Here is a 17,925-nt window from a genome sequence, read left to right as displayed (position 1 = left end):
GGTTTCAGCTTTATTATTTCTGTTTTTTAATTCAAAACAAGCTATGTTTTGACTTCTGTGCATTGGTGGAATGTTCATTTACTGAAGTATTCAAAGTTCTTGTACTTTTATACAAATATTTGTACTCAGAGGCAAATATTTTACTTTTTGTCTGACAGCTTTAGTTAATTTCCAGGTTACAATTTATCATCTCCTTTCTGTTCAATTAAAATCACGTATCTCCAAATTTGGTGATTTTCAATTTTCCTGATAAATTGAAGGACGAAGTGTTCCTCTATGTGTAGAAAAAAATGATCCTGCTTCTTAAACTAAATAAAGTATTTAAATAATCAGGTGGAAAATGAAAAGTGAAAAAGCTGAAAGCAGGGCTTTTTTTCTGAGCTGCAAACACATGATGATCTTATAGAATTTGATGCAAAGCTTTAAATTGTACTTAATGTTGCAGCAATATTAATCTCAACACACCATAAATAGTAACACTGACACTGAGCATTTTACTGCGCAGTAAAAGTACTTTTACTTTTGCTACTTTAAGCTGATTTTACTGATAATACTTAAGTAAGGTTTTGAATGGAGGACTTTTTCTTGTAGTTGGGTGCTTTCACTTTGTGATATTATTACTTTTAACGGATCTGAATACTTCTTCCACCACTGGTTCCGTGTTGATGTGAGGAAGAAGCACGACAGAAATTATAAAGCACAATCAAAAAGTTAGAAAATTCAGCAGAACTATCACAATAGCTTGTTTATTTTTGGCTTTGGCGATCAGTGCTGTGCTGTGGGACATTGATTAATGCTACATACTTGTACAAATACACATAAGAAACGGTTACCTGACACATATTACTCATCAAGCTCTAGCGTAAGTTCAGACAGGAAGACAGGAAGACTATATAGGCGTATACTATACGCCTAAGCCCATATAGCTTATTTACCATACATCTGCCATCACTCCTCATGCAGGCACACTCATTATTTCCTGGCTGTTATTGTTCGGGGCTGTCAATCATATCAGCTGTCTAGATCAGCTGGTCTCTCTAGCCAATAGCACAACGACACAAGGACATCGATCGATCTATGTTGTTGCTGCTCAGGGCAATCACAACTGGATCACAAATCTCCTTGTTGAGTTCAAGCGCCAAAGAATTTCTGTGTAACTCATTAACGCAGCATCTGTCATAATACATGTTAACTACTAATCATTCACTTGTCTCTCCTGATTGAAATGTCACTGTGACAATGTCGCAGGTCAACATGGCTCTATTGCAGATAGCGTGTGTTTACTTCTAAACCAGACCTCTGTCCTGATGACCAGCTCTCACTGAAACCAGTTTCCACCACCAAAACACTCCCTGGTATATATATACAGGACAAATCTGACATACTTCCTTCACCTCCTCAGTTTCAACATGTGGGGGCTTTTCCTCTGCTGCCTTGTTGCGCTGGCCAGTAAGTTTTCATTGATTCATTCATCTTAATTTACCTGTAGAAGGATTTCAAAATCCAGCTTCATAATTCTTTTCCGTCATTTTAAAAATGACTCATAATCCTGAGGTTGATTAAATACATTTTTGCAATTGTGATTTATTTCACCATTCAATGACAAATATGCTTTTTAAAAATGGATATCATGACAGGAAATGTATGAATCTTTTTGCACTTGCTTAATCATGAATGACCTTTAGAGGTGAGTTATGATCACGTATAGAGTAAGGTGAATTTTACTTTTGCCATTGATCTGTTTTTGTCGTATTAAGTTCACATGGATGTTTTCTTTTAGATTTTTACAAATCTACTGTTTTTTTCCTTCATGTCTTGTGCCTGTTTTTTGTCCCCTGGATTAGAGTGTTTTGTAGATCATAAATAATTAAAATTAAAAAACGTTGCTGATATATTCACAAAGGTGGTGATGCTATGTTTTGATTTGTTTTCCTTTAGCAAGCCAAAGTGTCCATTACGGTGAGTCTTTTATTCATCATCATAAAAGTACAAAACAATATTTTCCCAAAACGTTCCGTAAGGAAGGAGTGAAATGACATTTCATGTTGGAAAATGATTCCAGAGCTCGGCCTGAACCCGAAGAAAATATACGAGTACAAATATGTGGGAGCTGTGAATTTTGGACTCGGTATATCAAACCTTGCTGAGTCTGCTACGAGAATCTCATGCAAGATCAGCATCGTCGGTGCGTCTGAGAAAACCTTCATCCTGCAGGTGAGAGTGACAATAGAGTGTAATGCAAACCTTCTCCGAATGTGTTGTTTAAACCTGTTACTGAGTAGCAAAAACAATGACAGGTCAATTAGCCCTGATTCATGTCTGATTCATCAATCAAGTTAAATAAATGCTTCATTTATCATTTATTGAGATCTCATTAATTCTTTGGAGGCCAATTTAATTAACATCTGTTGGAAAATAACTTTTCGTTGCGTAAATAATGTAGAGTTCTTTGTAAACCACCTAATAAGTTTGAGCTTTTGTGATTCTTAATGAAAGTGCTGAACATCAGGGCAGCTACAAATGTTTGCATACCAACAGATGATGGTGCATTTATAATTCTTGTCCTTTTTATGGTGGTTTACAAATGTCACCTCTGTTTTATCTGACATAGAGAATTAGAGAGATTTCCTGTTGACTCGCTACAAATACTTGAGAATGTGGCATATGAGCAATACCAATTTTTCATCTCTGATTTAAAGGTTTCAGACTTTGCCTTTGAAGATTTCAATGGCATCCAGGGAAGGAACACATTTAACGCCTCCTCAAAGCTCACCCAGCGTATTGCTTCCCAGCTCAGCAAACCCTTCGTGTTTGACTACGACAGCGGACACGTTAGTAACATCCGCACCTCTGTTGAGATTTCTGACACTATTGTCAACATTGTGAGAGGGATCCTGGGTTTGTTCCAAGTGACTGTGAAGACCACACAGATCATCTATGACCTTGAAGAGGTAAGTCACTTCTGACAAATAAGCTCTTCTCTGCAGTATAAATATAAGATAAATAAAGAAATGCAATAATGTTTGATTCTGTTTGTAGGTTGGCATCCATGGAAATTGTCAGAGTCATTATGCTACTGAAGTAAACCCGGCAACAAAGGACATGACCATCACTCAGGTCGTGGATGTCAATAACTGCAGGGAGAAAGCAGCCATCTACAGAGGAATGGCTACCGCTGTGCTCGACGAAGAGGCCAAAGCAGTCTGTTTATCTCATCTGCTTCTTGTTCTGCAACTAGAAATGAAACAGACCGAAGTCGGTGCTACTTTTTGTTTGTGTGTCCTCCAATCTAGAGAGGCGAATCTATCGTGTCGACCGTGAGATGTGTTTACACAGTCAAGCCAACAGCAGACGGAGGTCTCATCACCTGGGCTCGTGGCCTGGAGCAACAGCACTTCAGTCCCTTCAACGTGAAGGGCGGCAACTTCAAGATGGAAGCGAAGTAAGACATATGCACATTACGCCCGCTCATCCACAATAATTGTCGGCTGTACAAATCATCTGCTTTAATATAACCTCGCCTGCAGGAACGAACTGGTGCTGCTCAGCGTGAATGAGACAGCGAAAGCCGCCACGTTTGGGTCAATGCAAAGCAGGGGAGACCTTGTGTTTAAGTTTGTCAATGCAGAAGCCAATGTCCCCATTATGATGCAGAACCTGGACGACCCAGCCACAAAGGTAATAAGGATGCACTGCTGCTACAAATTTTTTTTATCCAGAAAGCCGCAGGAAGCCCTGTAAAAAACACACAAAGTTAATTCAAAATAAATATAGAAATAACAGGAAACACTTAAACGAGAGCAGTGAAATTCCTATTTATTATGAAATTAAAAAAAATCCTGTTCTGAAATCAACTATTTCTTATAAAGTAAAGTCAATCGAAGGAGATTGAATAATTTGTGCACAGATGACCTAATTCTCGAGTGGCATACGAACACTAATCAAGGAATCATCATGTCTGTTCCTCGCTACAGGCTGCGGAGTTGATCAAGCATCTGGCGGAGGTCAATCGTTACCAGATTGACAGCGCAACATCTGAGGACACTATAAAGCTGTATCAACTCCTGCGAGTGATGCCTTATGAAGGATTAGAAGTTTTGTGGAAGCAATTTGCAGGAAATGAGGAGCAGAGGTGAGTACTTGGTTAGTGGTTCACCAGTGATGAATAACAAAGACGCAGACAGGGATTCAATAAGCACTTCATATATTGAAAATTTAATATAAATTTCAGATGTCAAATGGAAATTCAAAACATATATGAAAAGGCCATTTTTTTTAATATTTTGATATCAGGATAATATTTAAAAAGTCTTTGGGTCCTTGAAACTGACGTCCCTGTCGCTTTCTTTTGCACAACCAAACGTCCTACGGATTACATTGATATGTGATTGTTAATAATTTGAGGAAAATGTAAAGCAGCCCAGATCATATCCACGTGAAGTCATTTTTACAAAGTGAGGAATAACAATTTTCAGTCCAGGAAGAATTGTGAAGGCCATACAGTACAGCACAAGGTCATGCTGTGGAGGTTGGGTGGTGCATGGAGCTCAGACGTCTGATCCTTCACTAACCTTGAAAAAATGATTTCAGCTACTCAAACGTGACTTTACCCAGAAAGGTATTAATTCAGACATGATTTCATTCAGCGTGTCTTTGTACTCAGTGAGAACACTGCAGCAACATTTGAAAGGGAAATTCCTTCGTTGATAACCTTTAACTGAGCTTTTCATTATAGTATTAGAGGAACAAAATAGTCAATGGCCATCTCTCAAATCTGATAGTGATTCACTCAACTGAATAGTTAATTGAAGAGCATCCTCCCACTTAGTTCAGACGGGATTTAGTCTGGCACATTACCATCGATGAATGATTTATTATCATGTGAGGCATGGTGACAGAAAGGTGATGACTGACAGCCCGCTTTCCTCAATCGTTTAGATTAAGGCCGTAATCGACAGCTTGTATCTCATCCTGTACAAGTGCAATTAAACGTGACATCTGAACTTGTCCTTCACACTTTTATCTTTTCATTTTTCCCTCTTTACTACGGAAGATTCTTATCTTTAGTACTGTCTGATTTGTCCATTTCCTCCCCTTTCACTAATAATTAGACGCTGGTTTTTGGACGTGATTGTTGAAGTCAGCGATGCCAGAATCCTGAAGTTTTTTGAGACGAGGTTCCAGGCTGGAGATTTGTCTGCAAATGAAGCTCTGCAAACCCTGGTGGTGGCATTTAACCATCTCCAGGCTATTCCTGATCTGGTTGAGATGGCTAAAGTGAGTTAATGCTAAAGACAGAGAAATTGCTTGCGAGAGAGATGCGTAATGACTACAAAGAGACTCCAAACATCAAAAAGAGGCTACACATCTGTATAGTCTTTGTGTCCTGCTCCTGTAGAGAGGTGGTGTTGCCTTTTGCATGTCTGTGCCCAGGGGCCCATTGTCTCATTACTACCACACAATGATACCAGTTCATCTCTAAATATTTCTCTCTCTTTTACAGATGTTCTTGAACATGCCCTTCTCTAAATCCAATGTCTATTTGTGGAATACTGTGGTGCTTTCCTATGGCTCTCTGGTTTACAAGCACTGTGCCTATTATACACCTTGTCCTGTGGCTGTTGTTCAGGTAATCAAATCACTTCGCTTTGTACCATCATTTTATTTGGTATGTGATGAGAACAAGAAGGCTGTCTGGGTAGCATCAAGAAATTATTTGTGAGGAAAAATCATATTGTAGTCAACAACTTGTTGAACATCTGTTCTAGCCACTGCTGGACATGGCCGTGGAAAGTCTGAGGAATGGCAACCAGACCAACATGGTCCTCGCTCTGAAAGCTCTGGGGAACGCAGGTCATCCAGGCAGCATTAAAACCATCATGCGCTTCCTCCCCGGAGTTGCTGCCACGCCTGTGGATCTGCCACCTCGTGTGCTGAGTGCCGCTGTGCAGTCTATGAGACTCATAGCTGCCAGAGACCCTCACAGTGTAACTATATATAACATGCAGGAATAACACTTTTTTTTTTACCAGCTATATGCTAGGTTTTTGAAATAAATCATGTTTATGGTAATTACATGCGCTGTGCATGTCCATAGTCAAGTTGAAAATGTCATTTTCTGATAAGGTCAGATTCAGATTAATTATCCATTTACACAAAAACATCAAACTATTCTAATCCTGGAAAGAACATTTAATTTCCCTCATTGTGGCAGGTAAGATTAGCTTCAACCATCATGTGAAAATGGCAAGTGATTCATGCTACTGTCACATTATACTTACATTTTGGTTTTGCATAATCTTCTCCATATTTATATCTACAACAATTTCAGTAATCAGCCTTGTTAAAGTTCATCGTCGGTTCAGAAAAAACAGAAAATCAGAACAGTGGGCGATTGATCTGCAATCTTTCTGAACTCCTCATCATTATAATACTTGTGTTTCCAGGTCCAAGACATTGCCATGAGTCTGTTCCTGCAGAAGAACCTTCCCACTGAGATTCGCATGCTGGCATTCATGATCCTGTTTGACTGTAAACCATCAATGGCTGTGGTGTCCATAGTGACTGTACATCTACAGGAGGAAAAAGACCTCCATGTTGTTAGTTTTGCATACTCCTACTTGAAAAGCCTTTCCAGATCCAGTACTCCCAACAACCACGTCCTGTAAGTAAAACAATGCAATAATAACCACCTGGGTGTAATTGTTTGAGTCCCATCATCTCCAATGTTCTCCAGCTTTTTAACATTCATTTTTTTTTTTGTGTTCTCTGAAATAGCTCAACTGCCTGCAATGTAGCCGTGAAAATCCTGGCTCCTAGATTTGGCCGTTTCAGCTATCACTACAGCAAAGCAATGCACATGGACTGGTTCAATGGTATGTTCAAATATAGACTCTTGGATTTCCCTGAAACTGTTACATGACTTACAATTTGTTTTTTCCACGATACAGATGATTTCCTAATTGGTACAGCCACAGAAGTCTTCATGCTGAGAAGTGCAACGAGCATCTTTCCTACAGAAATCATGATGAAAGGAAAATTGTATTTCATTGGTAGAATTCTGGAGCTAATGGAGGTACGTTGTTTTGCATTAAAGATTTCATTGAAGATCAAGTGTCGAACGGTAATCATCTCTTCTCTTTATGCCGCAGTTGGGTATCCGTGCTGACGGACTCAGTGCGTTGTTTGGTGACCACATCCCTGGTTTTAAAGGAGATCTTAGTTTCAGTGACTTTCAGGCTATTCTCAATGTGGTGAGTATAACGGCAGCATCATAACTGTACTTTAATGTGTCAGATTAATTTGTTTGTGTGACCATTGTGTTGTATCATTTTCAGCTTCAAAACTGGGAAATTCTGCCCGACGATAAGCCCGTCCTGACTGCCTATTCACGGGCCTCCGGACAAGAGTGGTTCTTTGCTGATCTCAGCAAAGAGACCATCAAGAACATTATCAAGGTGAGAGAATAAGTGAGAGACCATTCAGTCAACAAAACAGCCCATGTGTGTACAAAGCCTGTTACATGCTCCTGCAATCCTACTTGTAGGACGCGAGTCATTCTGCAGAGAAAGGGAGTTCTCTGTGGGCCGCAATTGAGAAACTACAGAGGGGAGTGTCATGGCATTGGACAAAGACTTTCTTAATCCTTGAGGTTCGCTACTTCCAAGCTACCATCCTGGGTTTCCCACTGGAGATAAGCAAATATTATAAGTCCATCAGTGGAATCACTGTAAATGGTAAGGAGTCAAATCCTACAGCATACAACACCTTACAAACCATATTAGTATTGATTATTGACTCAAACAAATGATGTTATTTGATCTTAACCATTAATAAAGTATTTTTTTTCCTACATAGCCACAGTCGCAGTAAATCCACCAATGACTGACCGTCTTGGACAACTGTTAACTTCTGAAATTTCACTGGAGACTGATGGTTTTATTGGGTAAAATATTGAATGTTCATTTAATTGAAAGAACGCACACTTTCATCATGTTTAGCAATTATCATAGAAAGCAAACCAAAGTGCTTTCTATCTATATTCATTCTGTGGCATTACAACCACTGAATTAACCTTTTCTTTATTAGTTTTACAAAGGATTTATGGGTTTCCTACGGAATCAACACAGAGCTGTTCCAATGCGGTTCCGAGTTCAAAGCCAAAGCACCTCTTGCAATCCCGTGGAAGTTTTCTGCCAAGATCAACGTCGCAGAAAAGAAGTTTGCACTCGACTTCGCTCCATGCAAAAAAGAGTTTGATCTTGTTTCAGTCAGGTATGTATCATTTTTCCCGGTCACCGTGGGGTCTGTCTGACATTGAATCCAGCACCGGGTCCAAGCTCACGCTCGACTCCTTCACTTATCCACTAGTCACTAGATGATGCTAGCGATACGGTGCGTGGGACCACGTGGTTTCACATTAGAGTCATGATTTTGAATTAGTTCCAAATTCCAAAGCTCAATTTTCGTACGTCAATCATAACATCATGGCTCCTCCTCCCTAACAAAATGGCGGGACTGTTCTGCGCTAGCAAAGTAGAGCACCAATTTCTTCTACTTCCAGTTATTTTACATACTGCAACTCAGCAGACCAAAAACATGAGTGAATGGTCTGTCTTGCACTGCCCTGGAGTAAAAAATAGTGCCCCATACCTATTTATTGACTCACGAACCAACGTCAAAATTAAGTTCAACTGAATCCAATTGTGACAATAAGAATCCAAATCAACAGCACCCAGTAATAGAATAGTGGTTATGTTGTACAACTCTGCTGTTAAAGGAGCAGTGTGTAAGACTTAGTGGCATCTAGAGGTGAAATTGCAAATTCCAACCAACTGAACACCCCTCCTCTCATCGCTCCCTTTCCAAGCGTGTTTCAGGTATCATGAAAACATGACAGGTCATGGCTGAAACCGGTGTTTTGTTTGTCCATTCTGGGCTACTGTAGAAACATGATGGCGCAACACAGTGGACTCCATGAAGAGGGCCCGCTCCGTATATAGACATAAACGCTTCATTCTAAGGAAACGAAAACACAACGATTCTTAGTTTCAGGTCACTATACTAATGAAAACAAAGTTATGAAAATATATTACATGTCTGCCAATTAATCCCCTTTAATCCTACACACTGCTCCTCTAACAATGCAGCCAATGTGCCAAGTCCAGAAGTTCTTATTTTCCTTTCCAACAAACAGCTCCAATGTGTACGCAGTCACCAGGAACATCGGAGAGCCAGACTTGGCTAAAATGACTCCAATAATACCAAACTATTTTGACTCCAATGATGAAGTCGTCCCCACGGGCCCCACAGTTGTGACACCTGAGTCAGATCAGGTACAGTCAAAAACCTTTGGCAGATTGTTGTTAGAGTTGAACTATTTAATCTTTACAGAACTCAAAGTAGATTGATGTCTTTGTGATTTCCAACCAATCCAACAGCTCCCGACAAGAAACACCTGGCAACGAAGAGACAAAATGTGTGCTGAGAGTAACATTTATGGAACTGGTCTGTGTGTGGAGTATAAGTTAAGGAGAGAATATTATCATGAGGAATACCCCCTGTACTATTTCCTGGGATACACCCACATGGCATTCAAAGTAGGACCAGGTAAGCACAACAGGTCCAGCATGTCATACAGTACTGCGCTATCCAAAATAACATCCTTACATATGGCCACGAGAACATAACAAATATTTAGCAGTTCAGGTAAACTGCTCGTGTCACACTGCTAAACTTACATGAGACACAATAAACACCCAAGAGTGATGTCACCGTGTACTGACACACCCTGGAGTACATGTTTACATCACTACAGCAAGTTAAACTCCTGGAGGGCAGCAAAAACAAGATTTTGAGCGGGTTTTAAGTTACACTTTAATTACTGTTTTTTACTAATAATTTTTTTGGTTTTGCATTATTACGAAAGTAAAATAATATTTCGCTATGCTATTGTATCAGCCTGTCTACATTTCTATCTTTACTCTTTGCCAAATGTAACCCGTGCACTTTTATCAGCCCAGGCAAACAACGCTGTTGACAAAATCCACTTTGAGGTTAATGCCGGCCCGAGCAGCCTTCCAGTCAGCGGAATCCAACTGCTTGAGACTCTGAGGGGGCTTTCCAAGGTATTTGGCTACCCTTGCAATGTTATTATCTGTGCACCTGCTCCGATGTTTTATCCATTCCAATTCTCTTGTTGCTTAATTTTGTTTACAGGGAGCCACCCAGCAAGAAGGTCTGTCCTCTGATTCAGCCTTAAGCATCAGATCTCATCACAGCCATCATGACAACTTAATGGAAGTAATGGAAGTATGCTAAACACGCTCCACAGAGTGACCCAGAATGTGGTTCACTGCAAAACAATATGCATAGAGTGCACTGAGCAGTGTCATCATGTAAAATCGTTCAGCTGTGCTAATGATTCATGATTCCATCACCCCGGAAACATTATGGTCCATGTTAAGACTGCAGCTATTTGTGTGCATAAAAATACTCCATAAAAAAATGTTGTTCCCCCGAAATATACAGCAGATACAGGTTTTTTTTATATCCACACATGAAATCAATTCTCTGAGCATGTTGGACATGATGTACACGAACCCCTAACAAACGACTGGACTGCTTTCTATCTCATTCAATAGGGCAGGAATTCAACACCCGAAGCTGTGTTCAATGTCAATGCCTTTGCCATTAGTGGCAACAACAAGCCCGAGGGTTACAATGCAGTCTTCTACAACACACCCGAGGCAACAATTAGAAAAACCCAGCTGATTGTGTCCCAGGTTGGAGAAGACACCAACTGGAAGATGTGCATCGACACCACTGTGACGCCCCATGTCGAGGCAAAGGTAAGGTATTTAACAAATAACATTATATTATCATAATATATCAGTAATTTCCCTGAGAAGACTAAAACTAGCCTTATCCTTTAAAAAACAATTAAAAAAACATGAACCAACAACATATATTATACAGTCCTCAAAATACACTCTTTCACCAAAGTTATCCCATCTCACATATTTAATGTGTGCAACGTCTCTTCTCTTTATGTATGTTAAGGTTCCTCTTAACTGCATGTCACGTGGATACAAACATATACTAGTGCTTTAAATTCTTGCTTTAATATCATTCTCATGGCAGCATTGTAAGTGACAGTGACACTGTAGCATCTGCATACTGCAAATTTAGCCCAATAAATCTGGTACACTACACTGTTATAAATGCATTCAAAATCACAGTTCTTTGTTTTATTATATTGCATACTGAGGCCAAAGCCAAGTCTTTTGTTTGTAGAGACTCCCATCATGATTGATCTCTTGTCTTTGGTCTAGGCAAACATTAGATGGGGAGCTGAATGTCAGTCCTATCAAATGTCAATAATATCTGCAACTGCACACATGCCTGGCGCCAGGACGACAATCAAGGCCAAAATACACTGGACCCGGATCCCAGAGAACGTGTCAGAGGTTTGCACAAGGTGAGCCTCAGAGGACTCAAGGTGAAGCGTGTATCAAGGAATATTCAATGTGAGGAGGAAGAGGAGATTGAGCTGAAGAATGACTTTGATCCACTTACTTTGCTTTACAGAGCATGGTGGGAACATGTTCTGTGTTTACAGTTATGTCACATACTGATTTTAACAAACAAAAATGTGTTATCTCTCCCAGATTTAAAAAGTACATTCCAGGTGTGGCTCTCCTTCTCCAATTCTACCAGAAACATGAGAAAAACGCTAAGCAGGAGATTTCTGCATCAGTCGTTGAATCCTCAGCAGACAGCATTGATGTGAAGATTAAATTCCCAGAGGTATTGGAGGAAACGTTCACTATTTATAAAGAAAACCTGTATTGACTGCAGTATGTATATGATTGTGTAATTGCTTTTGTCTTGTCATTAGTATACAGTCTACCGCCAGGCTATTCCATTTCCACTGCCGCCTGTTTCCAGGAGTTTCAACATTGACAACACAACAATAGACAACTTTGGACAAGCATAAAAACACGTGAGCTACATGAAACCACTTTGATTAAGCTTAATTAAATTTCTTCTTTTCTTTTTATAGATTCTCTAGAATGCGTTTGTGTGGATTGTGTTGACAGATTTCTATGCAAAGCAGATGTGTAAAAACAAGCAAAGAGCTGTGCAATTTTTGATTGCTTTTTTAAAATATGTTTTGTGCAGCAGAGAGACAACAAAGCCCAGATGGGAGCCAGATGCCTCTCTTTAAAGTGATAACGCTGCAACCAAAATCTCACCACCCTGATGAAAGTGGGAATCATGAAAAATGCATCAGTAATCCGCCAGATGTCACCAGTTTGGAAATAACCTGTAAAGGTCCTGATTTATTCATTATATAGCATGTTAATATTTGAACACCCTCTTTTGATAGAATATTGTGTAAATTCTTGCTTCTGTACCAAAATATTGTATCTTCGTAATTGATTTACTAAAGCTTGTTTCAGTAAGTTTTGTTCTTTTGCTCTCATTCTGTCAATATAAATCCAAATGTTGTGTTAAAACAGTGTAACCCACGATTACAATGCAGAGCAGCCATAACAACATTTAATGAGTCTCCACCAAATGCAGTTTCTGCTTATTAATGCATTACGAAAGATTAAAGAGCAGCTGGATTAAAGTTTCAATAGATCTTGTCATGATGTATAATTCAGAACCAAATGATTGATATACGGTATTATACTAACTGAGGTGTAATCTGAGCTCATCAATAAATATCACAAAATATTGTTATGATAGACAGTGATGAGCAGTACTGATGAAATCCCTGGAAATCCAGACCAAGGAAAAAAATCTCTTGTTTTATAATTAAGTGTCAACTTTGTCTGATGCTGAGTTTACAGCACTCTTTGCTTTTTCCAACAAAAACAAAAAGAAGAAAGGAAGCATTTGCACATTAAAATTGCCAATTCCATTTCTCCCTACAATATGTAAGAGATGGAGTGGAAACTGCACAAAACACAATCTGAACGCGGCTGGCAGGTTTTTCTACTCTACCAGCCAATTTGGCAACCAAAACGTTCTTTGTTAACAGGTCCTGTTATTCTCTAAATATCCCATTTGATTGTCTAAATGCTGAATGCTGTGACTGAGCTTTGGATTCAGCAAACTGGATCATAAATGACCTTTTTGGAGTGTTTCTACTTAAAGAGACAGATATTTACAAGGTCTGTGTGACCTGCTGTGTTTGTTTGGTCAACTCACCCAACAGAACTGTTTGCAGATATCAGCACACAGTGTCACAATGCATGCCCTTAAAGTTCACTGCCTCTGCCACACAAAGCACTCAGTGTCCTTTGGTGAAGCATGTCTGATGCGTATTGGACAGTTGAACTGCATACATTTAATATTCAGAGATCTGAAAGGAGAGGTATTACTTCGTATACGGATGAAAGGAGTTGATGAACAGTAATTGGCGCTGCTGAACCAAAAAACTCAACTTTGAGTCGTAACGAATGGGATGTGTCACCAGCCAAAGATAATGATTGCATCCTAACCAAAGACTGGTCGTCCTAACTACTCCTGGCTCCGCTTCTCCCATCTACGCTGATTTAGCCAGATGGTGTCGACTCACAGAGAAAAGACATCGCCATCAAAGGCTGCACAGGATGAGCACAATTATAATGGCACCATTATGTACCATTTACATCTCTAATATCCTGCGGGCTTTCAAGTGCCAGTTGACAGGCTGATTGCGAATCTGCTTTGCCTACGTCAAGATTCGCATCACCTCCTGTCATCTCGAGGACCAGGACACCCTGACCTTGTGTTGACAGTTGAAATCAGCTGCTTAGAAAGCATTAATAAATGATTGATCAGGTAATTTTGGAAGAGGAGTGATAGGCCATCCCTTCCTTTTGATTGCTGCTCACTCTGTGATTGTGACTTGCCTCACTAGGCAGAGTATACCAGCCCTGCTAAAAGCCGTCTGAGGGTAGCTGATAAAAAAAAAATAAACATGGTTACAGACATTTTCGTGCAATTGGAGCTATTACTCCATGTTGGAGGCACAATGAGTTTTATTCTAAAAATCCACCAATTCAACAAGCAACACTTCCATATAGAAAATGATTGGTGGTAGTTTTTGACACATAGTGTACTTTAACATTAGCATCAGTAGGGTTTTTTAAAAGATGCTGTAAAATCGAACTCCTGAAATAGTCCTGTTATTTGGCATTGACAACAAGGGAGCATAATCCAGTGCCGTGCATGTTTGAGTGTACGTGTGTGAGAGTGTGAGCACTAGAGGACAGTGTTTACCAGACATTATAAATATGCCTGGCACAGTGCTAAAAGCTTGGCACCAGTATTTGGTCAGTTCACAGAGGGAGCTGTGCAGTGGATGTGGACATTTTGAGGATAAATAAACATGTGTCTTGGCATGGTCAAAGGGCTCCTGGAACTTTTTGGCTTGCAAATAGAGGACACATTGTATATTCAAACAGAAAAATAGAAAATAAAACAGTGTCTGACTGTTATTCTTTTCAAGCTGATGAAGGCAACAGCAAACTTTGTGAACCACATTATTATAGTTGTGCTTTTTTTTGGTTATAAACAGATAAGTATGGTTGATGTCCAGGGGATTTGCGCATACAGGTGTCATGGGCACTGTTATATAATAGTTTAAACAGATTTGTTAGGACCAAGTGGAGCTGGTTTGGTGTCAGGTGAAGATGAGCATTAGCGAATGATCAATCGGGTAATACGGAAGGGCCACAAACTGGATTGCTTTTCCACCAGCACACATGATCTGACATAAACTGCCCCCCCTTCTAATATAAGGTGCACTGAAACAAGGCTTGTGTGCAGGGTGAAATGCGAGTGGGCGAGACCCATCACATCACTGACATTACTAAGTGGGCACACCTAGTCACGGACACTTCATGAGACCTCCGGAGGGCTTAAAAATTGGAAATCACGCCTGCTGTTTCGACTTCCACTGAGCTCACATCATTTCACCATCACTCTCGCTAAATTAGCTTGTTGCCATGTTCCCTGATTTTATCAAGAAAACCTGTTGCTCTGCACGCAAGTATCTGTGCCATGGTTTCAGGAAAGAGCTAATTCATTTTTAGTCTCCACTCATGAGAAGCTCAGTATAGAACAACCCCACATTTGAAAACATTACTGTCATCTTAAGAATATGTTTATGAACAGGATCATGACTAGAGTGTTGTGTCAATATTGTAATAATGTGTGATTACCATGCTGTGTTATTGCTATAATTTTTGTACAGCAGCAGTGGTTGCAGCCTCTTTGGGGCTTAACAGAATTGCCAACTGAGGTCAGATGGGTGAAGCGAGATGTTCATGCCACGGGCTGTAAGAGCTGCTGTCTGCAACACACCGTTTCTACCCAGCCCGCGCATACACTGATCATTTCAGGAGCTGTAAGCTAATAAATGGTATATTACCAGCCCGAAGGCTACATCCATATTATTCCACAATAAGTGGAATATTCAATCTTAATACTCACATCGTTCAGCAGTGAACATTTAAAATGCTATGTGAATGTTAGCTCTTCATCTTTCTATTTAGGTAAAGCGCACATGATGCCACTTCACAAAATTCTGCAAAAATTAAAAGCTTACTCATGTATTCTACTTGACAAGTAACATAAAATGGACTAATTGTGTTGATTTATCTTTATTTAGATAGCAGGTGCAAGAAATGACATCGTGAAGTTTTGTTTGTTGAGAAAATAGTTGTTCAGATAGAGTTGAACAGAGCCGTTACCAGTTCATCAAACTTGTTTATTGTTAAGTAAAAACTGTTCCTTAGTGCCTGTGTGGAATTAGTGGTTTGCCCCGAGCTGCCAGACTTGCAACAACTGCAATGTTTTTGAAGTTTTTTTAATTGCATACTGAAATAGACTCCAGCCTTGTCCTGAAGAGGACACGAGGTATAGAAAGTGGATGGATAGCAAATTAGTGGTTTATATATTGAAGATTAGAACATAAGTGTTGTATTTCAAACCACCTTCTGTGGATCCATCAGATAATACACAAACTTTGGTTACCCAAAAAGTAATTAGAAATGTTTAAGGCTTCCAGAATTACACAAGACCTGTTTTTCTGCAGGCTGTGATTCTAATTTCAGGAAATGTAATGTTGTCATTATTAGACAGTGTAGAGGGCTTTAAAGGCTTTGACTGCAGGAAAGACACTGATGATTTTGAAGAGAACAGTTTATAGTCCCCATTCTGCCTCCGAGAGGCAGCGGAAGGTGATACGTTGATGAGAGATCGACTCTTTCGAGTGATGGATTAAACAGACCACAACAGAAACTAGATCATAGTTTTGTTGGAACAATGTTTCCCCAAAACTTGAGTATTTTCAACAGTTAAAGGTGATAAGCTAAATTCTTAATGCATAGTGCATTTATAAGATATGAGATAAGAAACCTTTATCAGCGTGTACAATTGGATGATTTAATGAAGATGATGAGGTCGAAACGCAACAGTTCAACAAAGTTGTTTCTATGACTGTAAGTGTTTTAAGCTGTGTAGTAAATTCTAATATCTTACTGTGTCTTACTGTGTTAATGTCTACTGAATCCTATCTATACACACCAAGTAGTTTTACTGTGGCAGCTTTTGCTTCTGTAATATTTGTTAGATTATTCTCAGCTATCTAAAAAAGGACATAAAAAAATCCATAAACCCTGCCAGCGGCCTGTAGTTGCAATGAAGCTCCTTGCCACCAACCTGAATAAGCCCAGCCTGACCTTAACCCTTACAATAACAATCTATAAAGGGAACACACACATACACACACACACATGCGCACTGTAGCTGGTGAGCATAGTGGAGTATTTAGTAGCAGCTGAAGACCGTGATTATAAATATTGGACTTACAAACAGACAGAAACACCATTTCAAATAAATGCTGCTGTTGCTCTGTGTCTGCTAAGATTGAAAATGGGTAAAGTTTGCTGACAAGTTCACCATATCAACTGAAACGGTAATAATATGTCAGTGTTGTGTTTACAGTTTATTGTTGCAGGTTTAGTTGATGAATAAGGATAATGTTTCCAAAACGACTAAATGAATTAAGCCAGCTAAATGCTGATTCCATGTTTCAAGAGTCTCATCCACATATTTGAAACATTTATCTGGTTTGGTTAATTGTTGTAGCTGGTCAGCCAATAGTTTTCATGGGAGTAACAGGAGCAATTTTCTTCACATTCAGGGCTGATTGGATAAACACTAACTTGGTAGGCAAAACATAATCTTTTGGTTCTCCAACATTGTAATTCTGTCTGATAGCACAGCAGGCAAAACACGTCAAAGCTTTAAATATCCATTACTCTCGTTGGCATCAGCGCTGTCTGTTTTAGGCCTTTTAACTGATCAGACATAATGACTACTTTTTACAGATGAACACAATGTAACTTGTAGATTTCATTCAATTTCCCCAGTAACCATTTTTGGAGCAGTTTTTAACAGAGGAGATAACATGCACAGTCAAAACAACCAGGCGGGGGCACTGTTGATCTTACCAGTGACGTAAGGAGCCTTTACTTGTGGAGCCTTCCTTTCTATTTTTACTTCTGGTGAAAATTTAATGTCTTCCTTTTCAGATCAGTGCTATTCTCCCTTTCCTGTCCCATTTGACCCAGAAATTCAGATGCACACAACAAAACGAGTGTCGTGTCAAAGAGTGATGTAAAGTCCTACTAGCATGTGGGTACGATGTAAAAATCTTATGGAAACATCCCTCACGTTCCAATATCCATCTTTTGCACATGGAGCGTCTTTTTTAAATGATAAACATCAGAGACCTGTCAAAACTGCTTTTGCATTACTCCCCCCCCCTCCCCATAAACTTCACATAAAGGACAAAGAAAGCAACGAGAAAATTCAATTCCCACCTTCTCCTCTCAATCAAAGTGGACAATACGAGATGAT

The 17,925-nt window shown here is 39.6% G+C and overlaps 1 protein-coding gene across 2 annotated transcripts; it reads left to right on the top strand.

Moving 5' to 3' along the window:
- Window positions 1–1,243: 1,243 nt before the first annotated feature.
- Window positions 1,244–12,468, top strand: vtg3 (vitellogenin 3, phosvitinless). 2 transcript variants are annotated; one of them, XM_031864132.1, is made up of 28 exons: window positions 1,244–1,449; window positions 1,939–1,959; window positions 2,063–2,214; window positions 2,700–2,951; window positions 3,040–3,201; window positions 3,294–3,442; window positions 3,528–3,678; window positions 3,975–4,132; window positions 5,112–5,277; window positions 5,504–5,629; window positions 5,769–5,987; window positions 6,447–6,664; window positions 6,778–6,875; window positions 6,951–7,075; window positions 7,152–7,253; window positions 7,338–7,457; window positions 7,547–7,736; window positions 7,858–7,945; window positions 8,089–8,274; window positions 9,197–9,335; window positions 9,441–9,609; window positions 10,018–10,127; window positions 10,219–10,302; window positions 10,644–10,850; window positions 11,334–11,479; window positions 11,670–11,808; window positions 11,900–12,004; window positions 12,184–12,468. In XM_031864132.1, exons 1-27 carry the CDS (start codon window positions 1,410–1,412, stop codon window positions 11,996–11,998), a joined length of 3,816 nt encoding a protein of 1,271 aa, XP_031719992.1. In that variant the 5' UTR covers window positions 1,244–1,409; the 3' UTR covers window positions 11,999–12,004; window positions 12,184–12,468. The 2 variants fall into 2 exon arrangements, with proteins under 2 accessions (XP_031719992.1, XP_031719991.1); XM_031864131.1 differs by having other exon boundaries at window positions 1,245–1,449; window positions 10,219–10,311.
- Window positions 12,469–17,925: the final 5,457 nt, after the last annotated feature.

This window comes from Anarrhichthys ocellatus, unplaced genomic scaffold, assembly GCF_004355925.1.
Source record: "Anarrhichthys ocellatus isolate YVR2014 unplaced genomic scaffold, GSC_Weel_1.0 scaffold30, whole genome shotgun sequence".
Classification (NCBI taxonomy): Eukaryota; Metazoa; Chordata; class Actinopteri; order Perciformes; family Anarhichadidae; genus Anarrhichthys; species Anarrhichthys ocellatus.
The sequence above is the reverse complement of the archived record's forward strand: the minus strand, read 5'-3'. Positions and strand labels throughout refer to the sequence as shown.

Coding starts and splice junctions, on each gene's coding strand:
- vtg3 (XM_031864131.1), top strand. CDS start 1,410: ATGTGGGGGCTTTTCCTCTGCTGCCTTGTTGCGCTGGCCA. Junction 4,133..5,111: donor GCAGGAAATGAGGAGCAGAG/GTGAGTACTTGG, acceptor ACTAATAATTAG/ACGCTGGTTTTTGGACGTGA. Junction 6,665..6,777: donor ACTCCCAACAACCACGTCCT/GTAAGTAAAACA, acceptor TCTCTGAAATAG/CTCAACTGCCTGCAATGTAG.